Source organism: Rosa chinensis, chromosome 1 (genome assembly GCF_002994745.2).
Source record: "Rosa chinensis cultivar Old Blush chromosome 1, RchiOBHm-V2, whole genome shotgun sequence".
Taxonomy (NCBI): Eukaryota; Viridiplantae; Streptophyta; class Magnoliopsida; order Rosales; family Rosaceae; genus Rosa; species Rosa chinensis.
The window spans coordinates 23,925,476-23,945,277 of record NC_037088.1 but is presented as its reverse complement, the minus strand read 5'-3'; the positions used below and the strand labels follow the sequence as shown (position 1 = coordinate 23,945,277).

Sequence of the window (19,802 nt, the reverse complement as noted above, 5' to 3'; positions counted from 1 at the left end):
AACAATAATTTTTGACATTATATAAAAAAGAAAGAAAAAAAAAGAACTCAAAAAAGAGTGGTGACGGAAGCGTAGAGGTTCATAGTTGTGAGATACCGGGAGAGCTGGAGCGAGTGTTTACAGTTTAGAGTTGAGTTACTCACATGGCGGGAATCATCCAAACCCTAGTTCTCACACCTCCGCCCACTAAAATCCTGTCCTTCTCTCACCGATTCTCCCGTTCTCCGTCCAATCGCGCCGCATTCCGTTTCAATTTCCGTTTCAGCCGCTCCAATTCCACACCCGTCCGAGCCTGCCACCACTCCGATCAGGTTCTTTTCTCTTCTTTTAATTTCTCTTGGTATTGATTATTTGAACAATCACTATGACAATTGCAGAGTGTATGTTGTAGTAAGTTGGTTATCTTTTTCTGTTGTTGACGAAATGGGAATGAATTTTCCAGGTAGATGGTAATGGAAACAAAGCTGATAAGCATTCCGGTTCGCTCAAGGGCTTGGATTGGGCTAAACCATTGTCAAATTTCGTGGCGAATAATTTTCTTCCTTTAGGTGATTCTATAAAGAAATGTTTGAAATTTTTATATTTGTTGCTTTCATACTTAATTGCATTACATGTGTTTTTGTTATGGACAAAATGTTTGTGGATTACTATGTGCAGCTCTTGTTGGTGGAGTGACGTTAGGGTTTGCGTATCCAAGCCTAGGTTGTCTTGCTGATTCATACTCTTTGTCAAAATTTTCCACGTTCGGGATTTTTATCATCTCAGGTTAGAATGTGTCAGTGTTCTTGTATTGTCTGTTTGATAATTCTTTAGTTTACGCCCCTCACTGGCTAATTGTTTGTATTTGATTGCACAGGGTTAACCTTGCACACTGGCGAAATTATTGCAGCTGCAGACGCATGGCCTGTTGGAATCTTCGGACTAGTATGACCTCAATGTCTCATGTCTTTTGCTTTTGCTTGTTGCACACTCACTCACACACATATGTATATTATTGTTCCTTTATATTTCGGGAAACAGTGGAGAAATTCATGATAGCTTTTGTTAATAAGGTCTTGCATACTATAGTTTGACATCGTACTATGGTATTTGATTTTTGTAATACGCATCCCTCATATGATTAGCACTGATAACTATGTTTGTGGATAAAGTATTCAAGTGATATATTTCCCTCTCTTTATATTTCCAGAATCATCGAATGTATTTTTTTATTTTTATTTTTATTTTTTGTAACAAGATGCAGTTTTATGCCTTGATATAAAAACTTGGCATAGCTTGAACTGGTAAAAGTACTTTGGGGCAAGATTTCATAGCTGATAGCTAGTTTATTTTTTATCAACTTGATGCCGGCTAGTCTGTTACCAGATTGTTAGTGTCTTGATCATTGTTAAACAGAAATATATTGGTATTACTTGCATGAACATTTCATTGATGTTGACCAATATGTTATGATATGATCTCCATTACTGATGCAAGATCTACTGTTATTAATCCTCTCCATAATCCAGGTCTCCATTTTATTATTTACTCCATATTTTTCGAGGGTAATATTGCAACTGCAGCTCCAACCTCAAGAATTTGTTAGAGGTTTGGCAATTGAATTTATTTTCACATATAGAGTTGGTTGGAGGACAATACTGTTATTCCAATGTTAATGTGTAATTAATATGATAAATGCTGAATGACATGCTATGAGGTTTTGGACCTGTTCTCTATCGAAGTTCGTTATGAATTTTAGTGGCACAGACTTTGTGTTAAAAAAAGAAATTGAGAAGTCCATATTTAATGGCAGGTTATTAGAATTGTTGTGAGGTTTAAAGTTTTTTGTTGATCATTGGAAAGATGGTCTCTAAGTCTCTTACAGGTTGGGAAGTCCTATTACAGAAAATAGTATCTTCTGAGGAATTTTTTTTATGTTAGGATTATCTCTCTCGTTTAAATCAATCCTCTTCATGCAGAAGGCAATTCATGGCTAGAGTCTGAACCATGGTATGTGACTTAGTTTTAAGACGTAAATTGAACAATGATCATTGGAGAAAGCAATAAAAAAAAAAGAGTGAAGTACTTATGTTAGGCATTTATATTGAGTGAAGGAGCAAAGTTCTCCAAAATTGATTGTTTGGCTTCCAATTTTCCCTTCAACAGTTGGGAACCTTACCCATATGCTACTATGTCAAATTGCCTACCAGCCTATGCATAGACATCAAAGAAACGCTCTTCAGCTATCCAGAAATTCACTCTCTGTCAAGTTTGAGAGTTGTTTGTTTATTGGAGTTTGAGAAGGTTAGTTGAGATTTGACAGCGTACAAGGGTTTAAGGGCTTGAGTTTAGAATGATAAACTAGACTGGTTCAAACGTATACTGTTTTGATTTTTCATCAGTATTAACGGAAGTGATATGTATGGTCCAATGAATTACCTCAAGTCACCAATATATGCATAGTTTGAAGCACACAGGAAGGTAAATCAAAGCACACAAACATCATATGCTTTGGTTTACTTTCCTAAAAGATCAAATTTCTGCAAGAAACTGAGCAGTATCCCTTTCTTTTCCCTTTCAGTCACTTGAGCATGCTTCTCCTAGATTTATGTATAGAAGAATACTTCCTATAGACATTAGTATAACACTAGACATAGGCTAACCTTAGGGAGTTTTTGGTTTTCTGGACCATTGTCATCTTTTTCTTTTGAGGGTCCATGAATCTACTCTCAAAGTTAAGTAAATTGAATTTGAAAAGAAGATAGGATACTGGGTGTGGTTAAAGACCATTGGGGAGAGGAAGCGGTAAAATATTAGATACTGTAGACCAATATTTTGTTCCTATTTAGCCCAAAAAAAAGAAAAAGGAACAGATCTTTATATGCAGTTTACCTTTATATGGTGCATATCCCGACCTTGGCATGGACATTTTAGTCTAATGATAAGACTTAAGACCAATATTTTGACTTGTGACACAATTTGTCATTGACTATTGAACAAAGGTAGGCTCTAATAAATTGCATGTAGTTTATATTGTAATTCATCGGCTATACTCCGTCTGGTAGGAAGTTTAGCATCTGTATTTTTTTTTTGGAAAGAGACTCCTAGAGCATTTTTTTTTTCATGGTCCTCTTTCAGTCATATCTTCAAGTCAACAAAAAGATTGGAAATTTCAGCTGCTTGATTTGGGGTTTCAGGGTTCCTTGATTAAATGCTTCAACTCTTTCTAACTTCTGTCAACATTCTGGCTTGGCTCAAGATTTTTTATGTCTGTTGTCTTGTTTATAGAATCCTGATATTGAGTCATCTATTCATTCTGAAGTTTGCTTGAAAATTCACATGGTAATTTCTCTTATGTAGGGCTTGCAATATTTTGCTGCATGCCAACTACGTTATCAAGTGGAGTGGCGCTTACTCAGGTATGCTTCCTTTGTCTGCAATCTTATTTGAAGACTTCTGTAATTCTCCTAGTCTATACGCAGTTTTTACTAGGGTTGGGGTTTTAACAAAAGGTTTGCAACTTCAAATGCAGCTAGCTGGGGCCAATTCTGCTCTTGCTCTCGCAATGACTGTCATCTCTAATCTGTTGGGAATTTTGATTGTGAGTTTCAAAGTTGCTGTCAATCATTACAATATTATACTTGCATTTATATGTTTCTTTCAAATCTGAATCTTATTGTAATAAAAATGCATTTGCCTCTGTATGTCTTGCAGCCTCAGTTTTAGTTTTCTTGTGATTCTGTAAGATTATGCTAATGTCATATGATGCATTTCTCTTTCAGGTCCCATTTTCTGTATCAAAATTCATAGCTGATGGAGCTGGTTTATCTGTTCCAACTAAGCAGCTGTTCATAAGTCTTTTTCTCACATTATTGATCCCCCTAATCTTGGGGAAGGTAAGAAACTCATTATGCTACTCATTTGTATTTACCTACCATATTGGTGCGCCAATAATACAATACAGAGAGAGAGAGAGAGAGAGAGAGAGAGAGTACAATGCTGAATATACCACATTTTAGTGTGCCACATTTAAAACCAGACAAGGAAGCAGATGTGGCATTTAAACATTTGTCTAACATCATTTAGTAAGTTTAGCATTGTCGAATGTTTAAGGTCACTTCAACTGCCACATCATGTAGTTTATTTATCATTATTTATTATATTCAAATAATAGCAATTAAAGTATACATGGAATTTGAAAATTAGCTGCTGTGATCAAGCCACCAGTGGGTATTGGACCAAGGAAAGTTGGGTCATGGGATAGAAGATTCTGATACCATCATATTTTGAGTGGGTACTTTTGAGTAATGACTAATAAATATTCAAAAATACACTGCAGTTCTCCAATATATTGCATAGTGGTCTATATTATGTTTGTTTTTAGCATGCTTCCCAACCACCTCTCTTAAATTTGTATGTCTTATAGTGGTAGCATGTGAAGTAATATTATGCCCTTTCTGATTGTTATTGGTCGTGTGTATGGTCTTCTGCTGTAGAATAATGAAATATTATCTACCGTATCTTTGCTTTTTATAATTTTATTTAACTTGTCCATTTTCTTCAACAGATTTTTCGAGAATCTTTCGAAGGTATGTGCCATTCTTTTCTTTCAGTTCTACATGCTTTTTTTTTTTTTTTTTCTGGCAGACTGGCAGCCTTTTTTGGTAATTATATAGAGCATGGGACCTGAGTGGTATGTAGTACATTAGAGCTGATTATTCAGTGCTATAACTGGGACACCACAGATAAAAAACTTCAGTCTCATAACAAATAATTTGCTAATATATAGACATAGGTTAAAACACGTAAATAGTATATACTATACGAATGCGAGTGTTGCACTCTGACACAAAAAGTAGATGTGAAACAATGACACAGTAGCCTGATATTAACCTGATGCTAAATATATATTCTAACTAATTATATATATTCTAAAATGGTGATTCCTCCTTCTTGGATGGGAAATAATATGTTTAATTACCAACCATGGGTTAATAGATGAGGTCAGGCCTATGATTTGCTTCCATGTGGTGTGGGGTTTGAACTTCTTCACAGTATCCACCTAGGTATTTGCTAGACCAGGGTTCAGCAGGAGGCACTGGATTCCAACCTGGCAGCAAAGCTGGTTTGGGGATTTCTGGGTGTTAAATAAATAATAAATATATGATTTAGTCTCTGCTAGTAATTTAGTATAAAATGACAGAAATTCTTCAAAAAGAATTCAATTTTCCCATACAAGTTTCTGCTAAATCTCAAGACTCAACCTATCTTGAGCACCCTACAACTCACACATTCTTCTTATTTTAAAGGACTTAACTTTATTGTACAAGAAAATCTTGCAGAGTTTCACTTGTACACAGGCTATTGGAAAAGTTAAGAATCAGTCGGAAACCTAACTGTTTATATAGTCCAGCACTCAACCCTACGTTGTCATGCACAAGAGTCTGTACTATAGATCTCAAATCTGTATGAGCTCTAAGACAATCCTTGTTTGGATATAGAAGCAGGTTGGATTAGATGAACCTCTTATCTCAGACTTCATCAGGTTTAGGAAAAACTTAATTTTCTTGTATTAGCTGTATGAATTCCAATGTTAATGCAAAGCTTATTATTTAGTCACACTTATCTAATGTATAAGGTCTGTCTTTGGTAATGAGCATTGCAGGTGTTGCAGACTTCGTTGATCAGAACCGTAAAAAACTTTCCAAGATCAGTGCAATCCTCCTCAGTTTAGTAAGACCAATACCCTGGTTTAGAATTTTGCTATTTATTCATTAGTTTTGATTATTGTCATACTATCTAATGGCCTCTTTCGCCATGATATGAAATTTGTTAGTTACGCCTAAGACATGTGTAGTTGGTATGCATGTGGATCCCATTGGTGGTGCAACGCTGTGGTTTGAGGGAGTGTTAGATAGATTCTGAACTGTTTTCATTTAGATGAAGACAATCTTGTTAGTTTATGTGAATAAAGATAATAAAATCTTAGATAAATGGAAGGTAAAACAGCTTCATCTTGAAGTGGATAGTTAGTGCCAAAAAGTATGCAATTTTATCTTTTTCATTTCAGATAAAAAAGGCCCCACTTTTAATTTTCACACAGGGCGTCCTATATCTTATGACCAGCCAGCAAAGCTGCACCATGTGTAAAGTTCTTAGTGTCAGGTACATACTTGATCGAACCTAATCAAAATCTAAGAAATGTTGGATACCAATAGATGAATATATAGCAATCCTGAGAGGAAATGCAGGTCGGAAATGCAGTTAGAGGGAACAACTTGAACAGACGTGGAGTTAAAAATTTATAAAGTATTTCTGTTATATGTTGATTAGTTCCTCCAAGCCACATCTGTGGTTGAAGATCTACCTTTGCAATCTCCTCAATTTGTATTTGCACTTGCATGTTGGTACTCCGTCAAGTGTGAAGTCTTTATGGACCTCAGTTCTAGAAAGGTTTGACCCAGAGATTAGTGGGTTAGATGAGACACTACTTATTGAAGGTACCTGGCAAGTGTTGGAAGTCATTCTATCCTTCCAACCAATTTATGTGTCTCTCATCTCTACCTCGTCCTGATTGGCTAAGCATTGTAACAATTTCAAAGGGATTTACTCTGAAAGGAGAGAAGCCTGCTTCAAACTTAATCTCCTTGGTTGAGATTTAGTTTGTAGGCCTATTAAGGAAGGGGGTGTTAAACTTTATAAGAAAAAAAAAAAAAAAAATTGAAGCTTCATCAAGCTTTTCTTAGGAAATGGTTGTGAGATTTGATTTCGAACGAGATAAGCTGTGGGCAAAGAGGAGGATCATGTGGTTTATGTCTAGACAAGTGAAAAATTTCCTATGTGCTTGGAGTGGTGCTGTGAGTGTTGATTCACCACTCCTTTGTCTATATTGTTGAAGGAAGAACTAGCAAAATTTTTTTTGAGATGTGAAGATCTCAATTGGGGTCCTCCAGCATTCTGTTTTCTGCCGACTTAGGATTACCCGTGTAGCCTTTTATCTGAATCCTTCTGTGAATTTGGAACAAAAATAGGTCTGTATCATAATTCAGTCTTCTTATCTATTGATGATTTGGTACCTAGTCCTTTCCAATGTTTTAGAAATTGATTACTACATTGCGATGATACTATGATGCATCCTAGTTGAAAGAAATGTAAATTCAGTTGTCAGTGTTCCCACATCTTCAAACCAAAGATGTTGAAGACTTGCTTGAACATTGAGAGTTCGGGTATCAAATTGGCCTTGGCAGCATAGTTTGGGGACGGTGATTGAATTTTTCTCTAGTTTAAATACTTAGTGCACAGATCCTTGCACAATTTAAATTTTAAAATTCTTGGGAAGTATATGGTGTTAATGGTTCGTTTAGGCATTTGTTGTTGTTGTTGTTGGGTTTTTATTTATTATTATTATTATTATTATTTGATTTATTTATTTATTTATTCCAATTTTGAAGAACATATGTTCTAAACTTTTTTATGATCATTATTCAGGTGCCATGGATGCAAGTTAGCAGGTCAAGGTCACTGCTGCTGATGGTTAAGCCTGCAGTTTTTCTTGGGGCCGTTGGAATGGGAGTGTACGATATTCACTCTTAAGTGTTTTTCTTATTTTATTGGTATCACTAGTTTCATGCTTTAATACAATGGGTAGAAATATTAACTTATTTTCCATCACTCATTTAGTTTATATACATTGATCAGCCTTTTTTTTTTTTTGAAAAAGTATTGATCAGCTTTAGAATTAACAATCACTATGCATTCAATTGTAGGACTTAAAATTTACTTATAGCAATTCTTAGTTATTTTGATGCTTATGTTTAAGGTTAGACTTCCCTTCACAAGCTTCGAAGATACTTAAACATTAAGTAGTCTATACACTGGAAGGTTAACATATTCTATCCATTTTCGGTTCTCCTTGAATCACATGGTTGGCAATACAACCTTCATAGATTCTATTAACACTTCTACACGTTCAAATATTGAAGTTAAGATTTCAGTCCTTTCGATCAATAATAATTTCCCTCCTACAGCAGACATGCCCAGTGAACTTCTTGGGCAGTGACAATTCTTTTAAGGGTAGAACTGATATTAAATCCTACTATTACTATGTGATCTTCTGAGTTGTGATTGCACTCAGGTCCAATATCATTGTGAATCCGTAAGTGCACTCAACGTGAGTAGATTAGATTTGTTTGAAATTTGTTAGCTTAGGGTGCTCTAAATGTCCACCCTTTAATTTTGGGTCAGAAAAACAAAAGAAATGTTGTATTTGGATTGCAAATCATAGTGTCTGTCTTCGTAACTTGATGGGCTCAAATTGATTAGCTTCTATTTACATTGTCATCTTGTATTGCAGACTTCTGCATCTCATCTTGTTAGCCTTTAATGCTGTTGCTGTCAAGAGCCTCTCAGCTCTTTCTGGTGGTAGTCAATCTGTTTTTTCCAAGAAGGAAAATGCAAATGCTGTTCTCCTCGTTGCAAGCCAGGTGAGTGAGTGTGCTTTCGAGCTTGTAATTTTTCCATGTATAGACAAACGCATCAGCCAAAAGGCTCTGTACTTTTCTTTCATTTTTCAAATTTTTACTATCTTTCACCGGTTATGAACTGCATTTGCCCTCCAACTCTTGAACTCCCCATTTTTTAAAAATCTTGTAGGGCTTTTCTTATATAAATTACTTGGGTATAACGCATTGGCATGGTTTTGGCAGAAAACACTGCCTGTAATGGTGGCTGTGGTGGACCAACTAGGTGGTGCACTAGGTGAATCTGGTTTACTTGTTCTTCCTTGTGTTGCAGCACATTTAAATCAGGTATTTCTTACATCCATTCATCTGTGTCTTGTTATCTTATTTCTTACTTTCTAACTGACAAAATTATTGTTACAGATTATTCTGGACTCTATTCTTGTAAATTACTGGCTTGGCAAAGATCTCCCAACCAACAATGCCAAGGTATCATGAATATTGGGAATGTGGCTCACGATTGTGCATTAGGGTTGCAAGTACATAATTAGCTTTATTAGTTGTAAGAATAGTTCAGTTTGATATGTTGTATTCATGTTTTGTTGCATATATTGTATCCATCAAAAAGGAGATCTTGTGTTTTGAATGTCAAAAAGGAGATCTTGTTGCATGTATTGTATCCATCAATGCCTTTGTGCTATATCCAATCAGCAGTCATCTATGGGGAGTGTTGGGAATATAGACTGGGAAATGATTGAAACATTAACCCTTTTTTCCCTTATATTTCTCTCTTGAATTTGAGATTTGAACTGCCACTAATTGACTCAATTGAACTACAAGATCAAAGTCGGTGTGCTTCTCCAAAGTATGAGAATACTTGGCATCTCGTACCTTTTTAACAAGAGAAAAGTTTACAAGAATCATCAAATGAAGCAACCATGAAACCTTTCTGCCAACCCAACCTTGTCATTTTCTTGTGTCACGTTTCGACCTAAACACATTAAAGACCAGTAGTTCAACATTTCAACTAGTATTCATATGATTAAGATAGATTCTTGCAGTCACCTGCTCCAACTACCAGTATTGGCTAATTTATGAGGTCAGCCAACCACGCCGTCTTGTTTGTTGAATCAGAGCTGTAATAATCTTCTAGAAGAGTAGGTGCAATTTAATTTGTCCTGCAATATTTTTCTTCCTCTCCTTTTCGTATTGAGTGTTTCTATTCATACCTCTTAAATTTGCATCTTGTGGGATTGAACAATTTTTAATTCCCGTAATGCCCTCTGAAAAAAAATAGGAAGAAGGACCAAAAAAAAAAAAAAAACCTCAGCCGTATGCTAGCTACTATGCTTTCTTCTTAACCTTCACAAGTTCACTGTACTCTCATTCTCCCACCTTCATCTCTTCATCATCACAGTTTTAATCATCTCACTACTCTCCTCCCATCCTTTATCTAAAGACATAATTTTCATTCTCTTTCGTATCTCACCAGTACTATTATTCACGTTAATATTGTTGTTGGTTTTTTTTTTTTCCTTTTTTCCTTGTAACTGATTGATTCTAAGCAATCAATTGAACCATATTTATAATAAAACTTTATCGATTGTTTATCATGGAAGAATTTGATCATGAATGGATATAATATTAATTAGTGGTGTACTCGGTTACTCTAGCAATTTAATTATATATAAATTACACACAAGAAGAGAGAGAGAAACAAAGAGATTGAGGGAGAAATAAACTTGGAGATGAGGTTGTGGTTGAGCAGGATTCTGGCTATTTTTCTTATTTCTTTCAAAGGGTATTATAAGAAAAAAAGTTTCAAAAATTGAAAGAAGTCCAAATGCTAATTTGAGAGGTATGAATAGAAGCTCCTTTTCCTATTTAACAAAAAAAGTCTAAACCACCTCGCGACTTTTCCCCATATACTAATCAGTGTGAAAAGACAGAGTTATATAATAAACATAAATTTGTGGTTCAATTCTCTCTTAAAACTCTAGTTAGGGGTCGGTTTTTCTCTCTAGCACCTCGGAGATCTTCGACGGTAGAGTAATTTTCGACCACATATCTAAGGCTTGTAGTTTATCGGCGCTCTATACCTTGCTCATGATAGTCGGGGCTCTGCTCCTTGCATAAGATAGTGTGTTCTCTCCTGGTGTGTGGCAGTGAGTATTTTCGGTCATCAGTTTCTTATTCTTGAAGACAACGGGTTCATTTGGGGAAGTAGAGACTCCCAGAACTCGAGGACGGTAGGAATTTTTATTTATACCTTTTGGATTCACTAATGCTCTGGCAGTCTCTATAAACCTCATGAAATGGGTGTTTTGCCCATATGTAGATCAATTTGTTATTGTTTCTATTGGTGACTTGCTGGCCACAAAGTGAGAGTGCGCATGGAAAACACCCAAAAAAGTGAGCTACATACTTATTTGTGGAACAAGCAAGAAAATTTCTTGCTAATTTACTAAATGTGAGTTCTTGTTGGACAAAGTAACATACATGCGGCACAGTGGCAGAGAATTCAATCTCAAGGGGGGGCCTTCACAAGCTGAAATACCAAAACTTCATAAAAAAAAAAAAAAAACATAAATGATGTCTTATAAACTCGTTAAGCCAAAATAAGCAAGCCAAAAATAGTAATGTCTTGTGTGGCAATTAGTCAAAATACTTGGGAGAAATTAGTAATACAACTATGATGGCACCACTTGGACAGATAGGTATCTAGCCGGGCTTGAACTCTGCTCTTTGACTCTGTAAACAGTGGATGCTCCCGAGACTTCCGTCTATCTTAATTTATAGTCTTTTCACATAAAAAAAAAATAAAATCTTTCTTGACAGAGGAATAAATAGGGTATGGTACAATCTTTGTTATCAAATGAATGAATGTCCAAAAAATTAAAGAAAACCACAAATGTTGCGAGTTTCAATCAAATCTATGGCCAACCACATAACACAAGACTAGATTCTTAGATATTTTAGAGAAAAAAAAAAAAAAAAAGGTATGGCATGTGACCCACCAGGTTTCAAGGTGGCTCTGCCATTGTTGGGACATGTGATTTAAATTAATGAAACTTATGTTGAAAACGTTGAAGTAGTTGTTAGATGGGAGAGACCTATATGTATCATGGAGGTTAGGAGTTTCTCTAGCCTGACTCATTATATGGATGAGTTTTCTGAATCTCACTTGACAGAGAATGTGTTAAATCCGAGTGATCTAAATAGTGTGAACAAGTTTTCAAGAATTAAAGAACCATTTAACCCCTGCTCCAGTCTTGACCATTCCAACCAATTGTTGTGAATTCAAGAATTAAAGAACCATTTAACCCCTGCTCCAGTCTTGACCTTTCCAATCAATTGTTGTGAATTCAAGAATTAAAGAACCATTACAAGATATTTCTCTACAATGTCGCATTTTGGATTGATGCAGCTCTTTCAGGTACTGCTTATTCTACGCAACTAAAAAGGCACTAATTAAAGATACCCTATTCATAATGTGGAATTTGCTGCAGTTGTCTTTGCACTTAAGATTACGCATTATTTGTATGGGTCCAGTTGTCAAGGAAGAAATGAACCGTTGATTAAGGACTATGATTCCACCATTGGTTATGATTCTGGAAAACCTAATGTGGTTGTAGATAGTCTTAGTTCTCTAGCACTTATCCACATGCATCACTTGCTATTGTTACTTGAGTTGAAAACTTTAGGAGTTACTCTTAGTTTACCACGTCTTGTGTACTGCATCACTAGCCAGTTTTCATGTAGGACGCATGCTGATTGATTGGGTAAGCATGATCCTTCACTAGTGCAATTGAGGAAGGATGCATGCAAGTAATGGTGTGAGGGTGAACTATATAGTTAGAGATTATGGAACTTTAGTTTTGGGTACTAGATTATGTGTTCCTAATGATCATTTATTAAAGACAGATTTTTAAGAAGCTCACAGCTTTAAACTTCTAGGATTTAAATGGGTAACTTTAAAGACGTTTAATATGAAGAATATGAAATTGTGAGATACAAGGCTCATCTAATGATGCAAGGATCTTCAACGCCTTGGGATAGGTTACGAAAAGACATATCCTTCCATAATGGATGTTATAACATTCCGCTGCCTTATTAGTTTGGTAGTTTCCAGAAATCTAAATTTGCAGCTTATGGATGTGGCTACAACTTATCTATGAGGAACTTGATCAGAGTTATTTTTCTGAATTCAAGGACTATTGAGTCGCTCACTATATAGATTGAAACAATCTAGATGAATGTGGTATAACTGTCTAAGTGAATATTTACGTGAATAATGAATTATGTCCATGTGTATTTATTAAGAAAACAAGTTTTGGGTTTGTTATTGTGCCAGTTTATCTCGATGACATGAATCTGATTGGTGTTCCTAAAGAGATCACAGAACCCATCGAGCACCTGAGGTTCAAATTTGACATGAAAGATCTTAGGGGAACAAAATACAGTCTCGGCCTGGAGCTAAAGCCCCTTGCAGATGAAATTTTGGTCCATAAATATAATAACATCAAGAAGTTGTTAAGGCACTATACAGAGGATAAAGCAAAGCCTTCGAGCACACCCATGATTGTCTGTAGTCTAGATCCTAAGAATGACCTGTTTCATTCTACATATGATAACAAAGAGATATTAGCGTCAGAAGTCTCATATCTAAGAGTAATAGGTGCATTGTTGTACTTGACTCAATGCACCAGATCAGACATCTCACTCATTGTAAACTTGTTAGCTAGATATAGCTATATATGCACCAACATGTTGCTATTGAATGGCATAAAGACATTTTTCGCTACCTTACAGGTATGATGGATTTAGGTTTATCCTTACACATCAAGGAATGGATCAAAGCCTCTTCATCCTAATGATGCTTGCTCTGTTGGATGTGTTGATACAAATTATCATCAAACTCAGACAAGACACATTCTATAACTAGTTTTGTAGGTCCACCATTAGGAATACATTAATATCTTAGAGGTGTATAATACAGACCATTGTTACTACCACTTTGAATCATGTTGAGCTCTTCACGAAGTAGTTCACGGATGTATATAGTTGATAGTCGTTACAAAGCATGTTCGAAGCACGTGCGAACTGCTTCCGCCACTAAGGAACCGACAATTATCTATAAGGATAATGTCTCTTGCGTCGAGCAGATGAAGATATGTTTCATCAAAGGAAACATCAACAAACATATTGCACCAAAGTTCTCCAATCATCAGCAACAAGAGCAACATAAGATTGAAGTTAAGCATATCTGATCTAAAAACAATTGAAAAACAAAAAAGCAAAAAGAAAAAAGTGCGTTGGTGAATGTGTCAATGAATTGATAGTTTTTTTAAAGCATCTTCAACAGAGTAGCTATTTTAAATTAATTTTCAAATTTAATTGATCTTGAGACAATTTACCTCTCTAACATGTCCAAGTGAAAGTTAAATTTAATAAATCTATACGTCTTGGCCTGCTTTCTTCTTTCTGTTTCCTCTTACTGGGGCCGGTGTTTATTGTGCCCGTTGTTGGTGTGGACGGGTTTTGATGAAGGTTCTGCTATGGTGGACGGACTAGAGTCTGTTGGCTATTGGCGTCGACATTAGGCTGACAGTGGTGGTGGTGCAATTTGCGGTGGCGGCGTTCTTCGAGGGGGCACCATATCTGTAGTTTTGGAAGGCTGGGAACAAGGTCCTTGGTTTGGATCTCAACTACCTGGTTGTGCTTTGGTTGCAGCATAGTGGTTGTGATGAAGATGCGAATGAGGTAGCGGTGATGCTAGATTTGTCTTGTCGACAATGGAACTGGGTGATGCACCACAAGTATCAAGTTTGGGACCGGGCAAGAAATTCGGATTTGGGATCCGGGTGGGTAATGGGATTAGACTTCGACCCAACTCAATGTTGGGTTTGGCTTCTGGCCCAATTTTGTTGTTGGGCTTGGTTTCCGGCTCACTTTGTTTGTTTGGATGTTGTTCAACATTTGGAATGGACTGGGGCCTGCTCGTTACTAGTATTGGATTTAGGACCCAGGTTTATGGTATCTGTTCTTGAAAGATTGTCAGCCAATATGGCCATGTTCTGATACCCTTGACGGGCTTCAATCTTTAGGTGGGAGAGTGCTTTCATTCTGGCGCCAAATTGGTTTTGGTCAATTTGTGCGTTGGAGTTGCATGGGTAGTCAAACCACCGACTATATTCACTACACGGCTGCAATCCGTAGTGTAAAATCAGCGCAGCATTTCAACACTGCTGCTCTTGCATTTTTAATTCTTTGTATTTCATATGATGCTTTTGCAGCTTTTCTTTTCGCATTGTTTATATTCTTTATTTATGCCTTTTGGCACAGTATGGTTGTAATTTTTTAATTTCAATAAAGGTTGACGTAATTTACTCAAAAAAAACTAATTTTAGGGTGAAATTGTACTAAAAAAAATACATAAATAAATTTAAATTTAAGGTTTGCTAAATTTTCTAGTTATATTTAGCTAGAAAGAAAAGAAAATTTAATTAAAACTCAAATCTTCCATCGTTCAAATTAATTTATCAGAAATTTTACTTTTACTGGAGCAGAACGTAACTAACTAGCTATATTTTAATTTTAGTCAATTTAGCTAATATAAAATTAGCTATTTATGTTGGAGATGGTCTTTGTTCTGGGGTTAGGTGTACCAGAATGGTTACTTATCGTTACTTCTGCTACAATGAAAACTAAAAGCATATAAATGATCAAGAATGTGATCGAGCAGCACACGAGTCATCACGAAAACAAAACAGCAGCTTGTTAGCTTTGGCGGTATTCTCTCTCTCTCTCTCTCTCTCTCTCTTTCTCTCTCTCTGGCAATCATGAAACCTGTGGTTTACTAAGCTAAACATCATGCACTTCACGTTTGAATCTTGTCCTAGATTTTGTCTTATAAATGATTATTGGTCGACGCTTGCTTCTGCATAGTGACTGATTTCTTGGACTCGTGAATGCAATCATGTGTTGCTACCATTAATTTCGTTGCAAAACTGAGCACAGAATGTAGGAGGAATTTATCTATCTTGTATTTGATTGTTTACATAGAAAGCCTATAATTACTTTAATCCTTATAAAATTCCTGTTAGAATCTTCATTTGCTAAGGTATAGAAATTATTACTGGAAGATGAACTATTCAGTATTTTTATATAATTGTTGTCTGGTGGAGAAACGAAAACATTCCCTAATGACAATAACTGCTTGTTGATAATAGATATGCATGGTACTGCTTGTCAGGGGTAAGGAATCAGGATGTTTAGGAGAGTAGCATTTTTGTTGTTGGTTGGATTGCTGGCATGGGCTTATCAGGCCACCCGACCGCCCCCTCCGAAGATTTGCGGTTCCCCCGGGGGCCCACCCATCACAGCTCCTAGAATAAAGCTAAGAGATGGAAGATATTTGGCCTACAAGGAGCATGGTGTGTCGAAACAAGTGGCCAGATATAAGATTATCTTTGTTCATGGGTTCGGCTCTTCCAGACATGATGCAGTGATTGCGACCAAACCTTCAGCAGTACTAGATTGTTTCTTAACTTCCTAGTCTCCATTTGAACTTAAAACTTATTCCAAAGGTTGTTGACATTGGTTTATTTTGACTTCATATTCGATATCTCTTTCAGGAATTTATCGAAGAGTTAGGGGTACACATTGTGTCTTTGGACAGACCAGGCTATGGTGAAAGTGATCCAGATCCTAAGCGAACAGTGAAGAGTTTGGCTTTAGATATAGAAGAGCTTGCTGACCAGCTCGGATTCGGATCCAAATTTTATGTAGTTGGATATTCTATGGGTGGACAGGTTATCTGGAGCTGTCTTCAGTACATCCCTCATAGGTAACCTTTTAGTACATGCCTCATACATATCAAGATAATGATTATATATGGGATTATAGATTTGACAGGCTTTTTCTTTTGCAATATGTTTAGAACTCAAGATACTGTGAATGAAATGTAATTCTTTAGAGAAATAGTATGTGATTAAGAAGAAAAGAGGAGAGAAAAAAAAGAAAAGAAAATCCAGGAATTACATTGATTACAACTATCGTGCTGCATGATGCTCACAGTCTAGTCTTTCAAACATACCTGTCATCTCCAGGAATTCTAGTTGGACCTATTAGAATGCTGGTTAGACATATTAGTATGGAACCCTTCACCTATTAGTATGGAACCCTACAAGAGAAAATTTGAAAATAATAATGCTTGCTAGAAGAATGCATGAACTACTTTTCCCAGAATTTGACTTTCATTTAGAGTAGGTGTTTGATGTTGTTTCTTATTTAAAGTTGGATACAAGATGTTACATGAATATTGATTATGTCTGAAGTTGGATGTTTGCGATGCTGACAGGCTAGCTGGAGCTACCCTGTATGCTCCTGTTGTCAACTACTGGTGGCCAGGCTTTCCTGCCAACTTGTCGACAGATGCCTACAATAAACAACCACCCGGAGATCAATGGGCACTTCGAGTTGCTCACCATATACCATGGCTAACATACTGGTGGAACAGTCAGAAATTATTTCCTTCATCAAGCGTTATAGTTGGTAAACCAGAGATTTTCTCCAGTCAGGACTTGGAAATACTAATGAAGATGCAGGCTTCTGGCATACAAACTAACAGGGTACGTTTTATTATTTGGTATATTTTTCAGATTTTTATTAGCACATAATAAGAATAACACAACCTGAAGCATCTTTAGATTTGTAAGACACTACTGCGCTTATGTACAATACCATGCAATTTCCATTAACAATTTGTAAGTGCATATGTGTGTAACTATTGTACCGCAGTTTGAAACCCCTGAGCATACAAGGGTTTGTATTAGCACTTGCTATCCTAGCTGGGAGAGCTCTACTTGTTAAAGCTGTACGGATATTGCGGAAGTACTCATGTCAACTGTTCTAATTAGTAGGCTTAATCTAATTGCATTTGCCGAGTTATAGTGCATGGAAGAGAACAGGGTCGTCAACTCAAATGATGCTCAAATTGTTCTTCCTGACTTGCTTGCTTTAAATCAAGACGTTATTTGGGTTTCTGTAGGTATTTACATAATGCATACACAGAATAACATGTAGTAGCTGGGTACATTTACCAGTTAATCTTCTTGGCGCATTAATCTAGTAGCAATATGATAGGTAAAAAATAACTTGTAAGTTTAAATTGTTAAAATTAATGCCTTATCTTGAAAGTCATCTGCTTCGATGTTTGATACATGAAAGTATCTTCATGTTGATTAATCTATCAATCTGACAAAGAACGTTTTAAAGAAAAATTTATGTATACATACATATTCATCCATTTGTATCAAGTTATCTAAATGGATGCAGGACTTCACTCATGTTATCCGTATCATGTTCTTCGCTGCACTAAAATTATAGTGAAAGAGTAGGTCTCTTGCAACCAGATTGTGACGATATTATTAATTTGTTTTGGCTGCAGCCACACGGAAAGCAGCAAGGAGTATACGAGTCGAACCATCGTGACCTGATGATTGGTTTTGGGAGTTGGGAGTTTGACCCTGTAGAAATCAAGAATCCATTTCCCAACAATGAAGGGTCCGTCCATCTGTGGCAGGGTGATGAAGATAGACTTGTCCCAGTTGAACTTCAACGCTTTATTGTGGGAAAGCTTCCATGGATTGACTACCATGAGTTAACAGGTGCTGGGCACTTGTTTGCATATAACGATGGTATAAATGAAGCCATGTTAAAGTCAATGCTGACTGGGGAGAAGTAGCCTATTCTTAATACAGGACATCTCTTCTTCTAATCTTGCTTCCTTCATTCAGAATTTTGAATTGTTTTTGAAACAGAACAGAATCAAAAACCAATATTTGGTTAATATTTTTTAAATAGAGGGAGTGTGATTTTGTAAATTAAGTGCAAGGAATACTCATGAAAGGTTAAACAAGGGATATGCATCTCGTTTACCGTCAACGTACTTGGGGATGAGTTTAATTATAGTATAAAATCTCTTGCATCAGTGATAATGTTTGAGACCCTGTTCGAAAAATTTGGGAGTCGTGAAGACATGTATATACCTAGTTTGGACTTATAGTGTGTAAGCAGACGGTCTGTCTTTAATTTGAGTCACGGACAATTAATTATTATGTATTCTCAGTTGTCATGTAAGAAGGGATTGTATAAATTCAGAAATTTGATAGTTTTGCTAGGTATAAGAGGTTCGTTAATATTGAACTTTTGATAAGATCTAAAAGCACAAAAATCATGTGTATTAGTATCCATCATTTATTCCTACGAACAGTGCAGAGTGAGAACTGCAGTTTGGTGATGTACTCCCTACTATTATCCTCCCACATCTCTAGACAGATGGAACACTTTCAGAGGAAGAATAGACAATTTATTCATGTTAGAATTTGTGGCTCTGATACCACTGTACGTTAGAATTTGTGGCTTTGATACCACTGTTGTAATTTGGTGCGGAAGCTTTAGTAGTAGTGGAGTAGGACAATGTGTTTAGGATTTTAGTTTTGGGAGCAAGAATTTGGGAGAAGGAGTTTAGTGAGGAGATGGTTTAGTTAAAACAGAGGAGGTTGTTTATGAAAGGAAAACAGAGGAGAGAAGCTTTTGATTAATGCTTGGTTCATTGATTGATTACAAGATACATGCATCACATATTTATAGAGATTTTTAACCGACTTGCTCACTAGTACCAGTGTACCACCGACCTTGATAGACTAGTCTAGCTAGATCATGCTAGACCATGTTAGACTTAATTGATTACATGATCACTCTAGAACCTTTCTACACTAGCTACCATGATTAGTCTAGATTAATCTAGCTAGATTTGTACAAGTTCTAAATTAATCTATATAACTAGCCAATAGTTTAGAAAGTATCAATGTGCATTAATGTTTTAATACTTCTCTTTAATGCACATTGATGATACTCTGAGCAATCTTGTAGTAATTCAAGTTTTGATCTTGGAAGTGCCTTGGCGAAGATGTGCTCACTCTTGCTTCTTTTTCCATGGCCTTCCTTCAGCTTTCTTCTTTCATAGCCTTTCTCCGGCTTTCTTCTTCATCGCAACTTCACAACTTTTTAGTTGTGGAGGATTTGAACTCCCTTCTTTATTTGCTTGACGTGGTGGAGTCCTCGGCTGCTTTTTCTCTAGGCTAATATTTTTCTTCTTGACTTTTGCTTTCGTGGCCATTTGTTGCCAATGGATGAGAAAATTTCTATTTTTCATCCTTATTTTGAATATCAACCTTTTTTTCTTGTCAAATATTTTGTAGAAGTCTCCATGAAATAATATAGCATATCTATTTTCCATCATTTGTCCGACACTTAGGAGATTATGCTTCAAGCTAGGAACTAATAGAGCATCATTAA

General features: G+C 36.2%; 2 protein-coding genes across 5 annotated transcripts; both read left to right on the top strand.

Moving 5' to 3' along the window:
- Nucleotides 1–42: 42 nt before the first annotated feature.
- LOC112190262 (probable sodium/metabolite cotransporter BASS4, chloroplastic) lies at nucleotides 43–9,422 on the top strand. Of its 3 annotated transcripts, none has more exons than XM_040508627.1 (15): nucleotides 43–311; nucleotides 443–548; nucleotides 658–765; nucleotides 857–924; nucleotides 1,509–1,587; nucleotides 3,340–3,398; nucleotides 3,512–3,580; nucleotides 3,762–3,875; nucleotides 4,547–4,568; nucleotides 5,618–5,712; nucleotides 7,468–7,553; nucleotides 8,333–8,462; nucleotides 8,685–8,786; nucleotides 8,862–8,927; nucleotides 9,279–9,422. In XM_040508627.1, the coding sequence occupies exons 1-15, from the start codon at nucleotides 144–146 to the stop codon at nucleotides 9,378–9,380; spliced, it is 1,374 nt and encodes a 457-aa protein (XP_040364561.1). In that variant the 5' UTR covers nucleotides 43–143; the 3' UTR covers nucleotides 9,381–9,422. The 3 variants fall into 3 exon arrangements, with proteins under 3 accessions (XP_040364561.1, XP_024185458.2, XP_040364566.1); XM_024329690.2 differs by having other exon boundaries at nucleotides 44–311; nucleotides 5,645–5,712; nucleotides 9,279–9,419; XM_040508632.1 differs by lacking the exon at nucleotides 9,279–9,422 and having other exon boundaries at nucleotides 44–311; nucleotides 8,862–9,219.
- Nucleotides 9,423–15,095: 5,673 nt separating this feature from the next.
- On the top strand, nucleotides 15,096–18,576 carry LOC112190300. 2 transcript variants are annotated; one of them, XM_024329739.2, is made up of 5 exons: nucleotides 15,096–15,230; nucleotides 15,694–15,969; nucleotides 16,076–16,287; nucleotides 16,801–17,071; nucleotides 17,890–18,576. In XM_024329739.2, the coding sequence occupies exons 2-5, from the start codon at nucleotides 15,709–15,711 to the stop codon at nucleotides 18,184–18,186; spliced, it is 1,041 nt and encodes a 346-aa protein (XP_024185507.1). In that variant the 5' UTR covers nucleotides 15,096–15,230; nucleotides 15,694–15,708; the 3' UTR covers nucleotides 18,187–18,576. The 2 variants fall into 2 exon arrangements, with proteins under 2 accessions (XP_024185507.1, XP_040364574.1); XM_040508640.1 differs by having other exon boundaries at nucleotides 15,105–15,230; nucleotides 15,671–15,969.
- Nucleotides 18,577–19,802: the final 1,226 nt, after the last annotated feature.

Excerpts from the sequence above, each read along its gene's own strand:
- LOC112190262 (XM_040508627.1), top strand. The coding sequence starts at position 144 with ATGGCGGGAATCATCCAAACCCTAGTTCTCACACCTCCGCCCACTAAA. Across the intron at positions 312-442 it reads CCTGCCACCACTCCGATCAG|GTAGATGGTAATGGAAACAA; the intron begins GTTCTTTTCTCT and ends TGAATTTTCCAG. Across the intron at positions 5,713-7,467 it reads GTGCAATCCTCCTCAGTTTA|GTGCCATGGATGCAAGTTAG; the intron begins GTAAGACCAATA and ends ATCATTATTCAG.
- LOC112190300 (XM_024329739.2), top strand. The coding sequence starts at position 15,709 with ATGTTTAGGAGAGTAGCATTTTTGTTGTTGGTTGGATTGCTGGCATGG. Across the intron at positions 15,970-16,075 it reads TTGCGACCAAACCTTCAGCA|GAATTTATCGAAGAGTTAGG; the intron begins GTACTAGATTGT and ends TATCTCTTTCAG. Across the intron at positions 16,288-16,800 it reads CTTCAGTACATCCCTCATAG|GCTAGCTGGAGCTACCCTGT; the intron begins GTAACCTTTTAG and ends CGATGCTGACAG.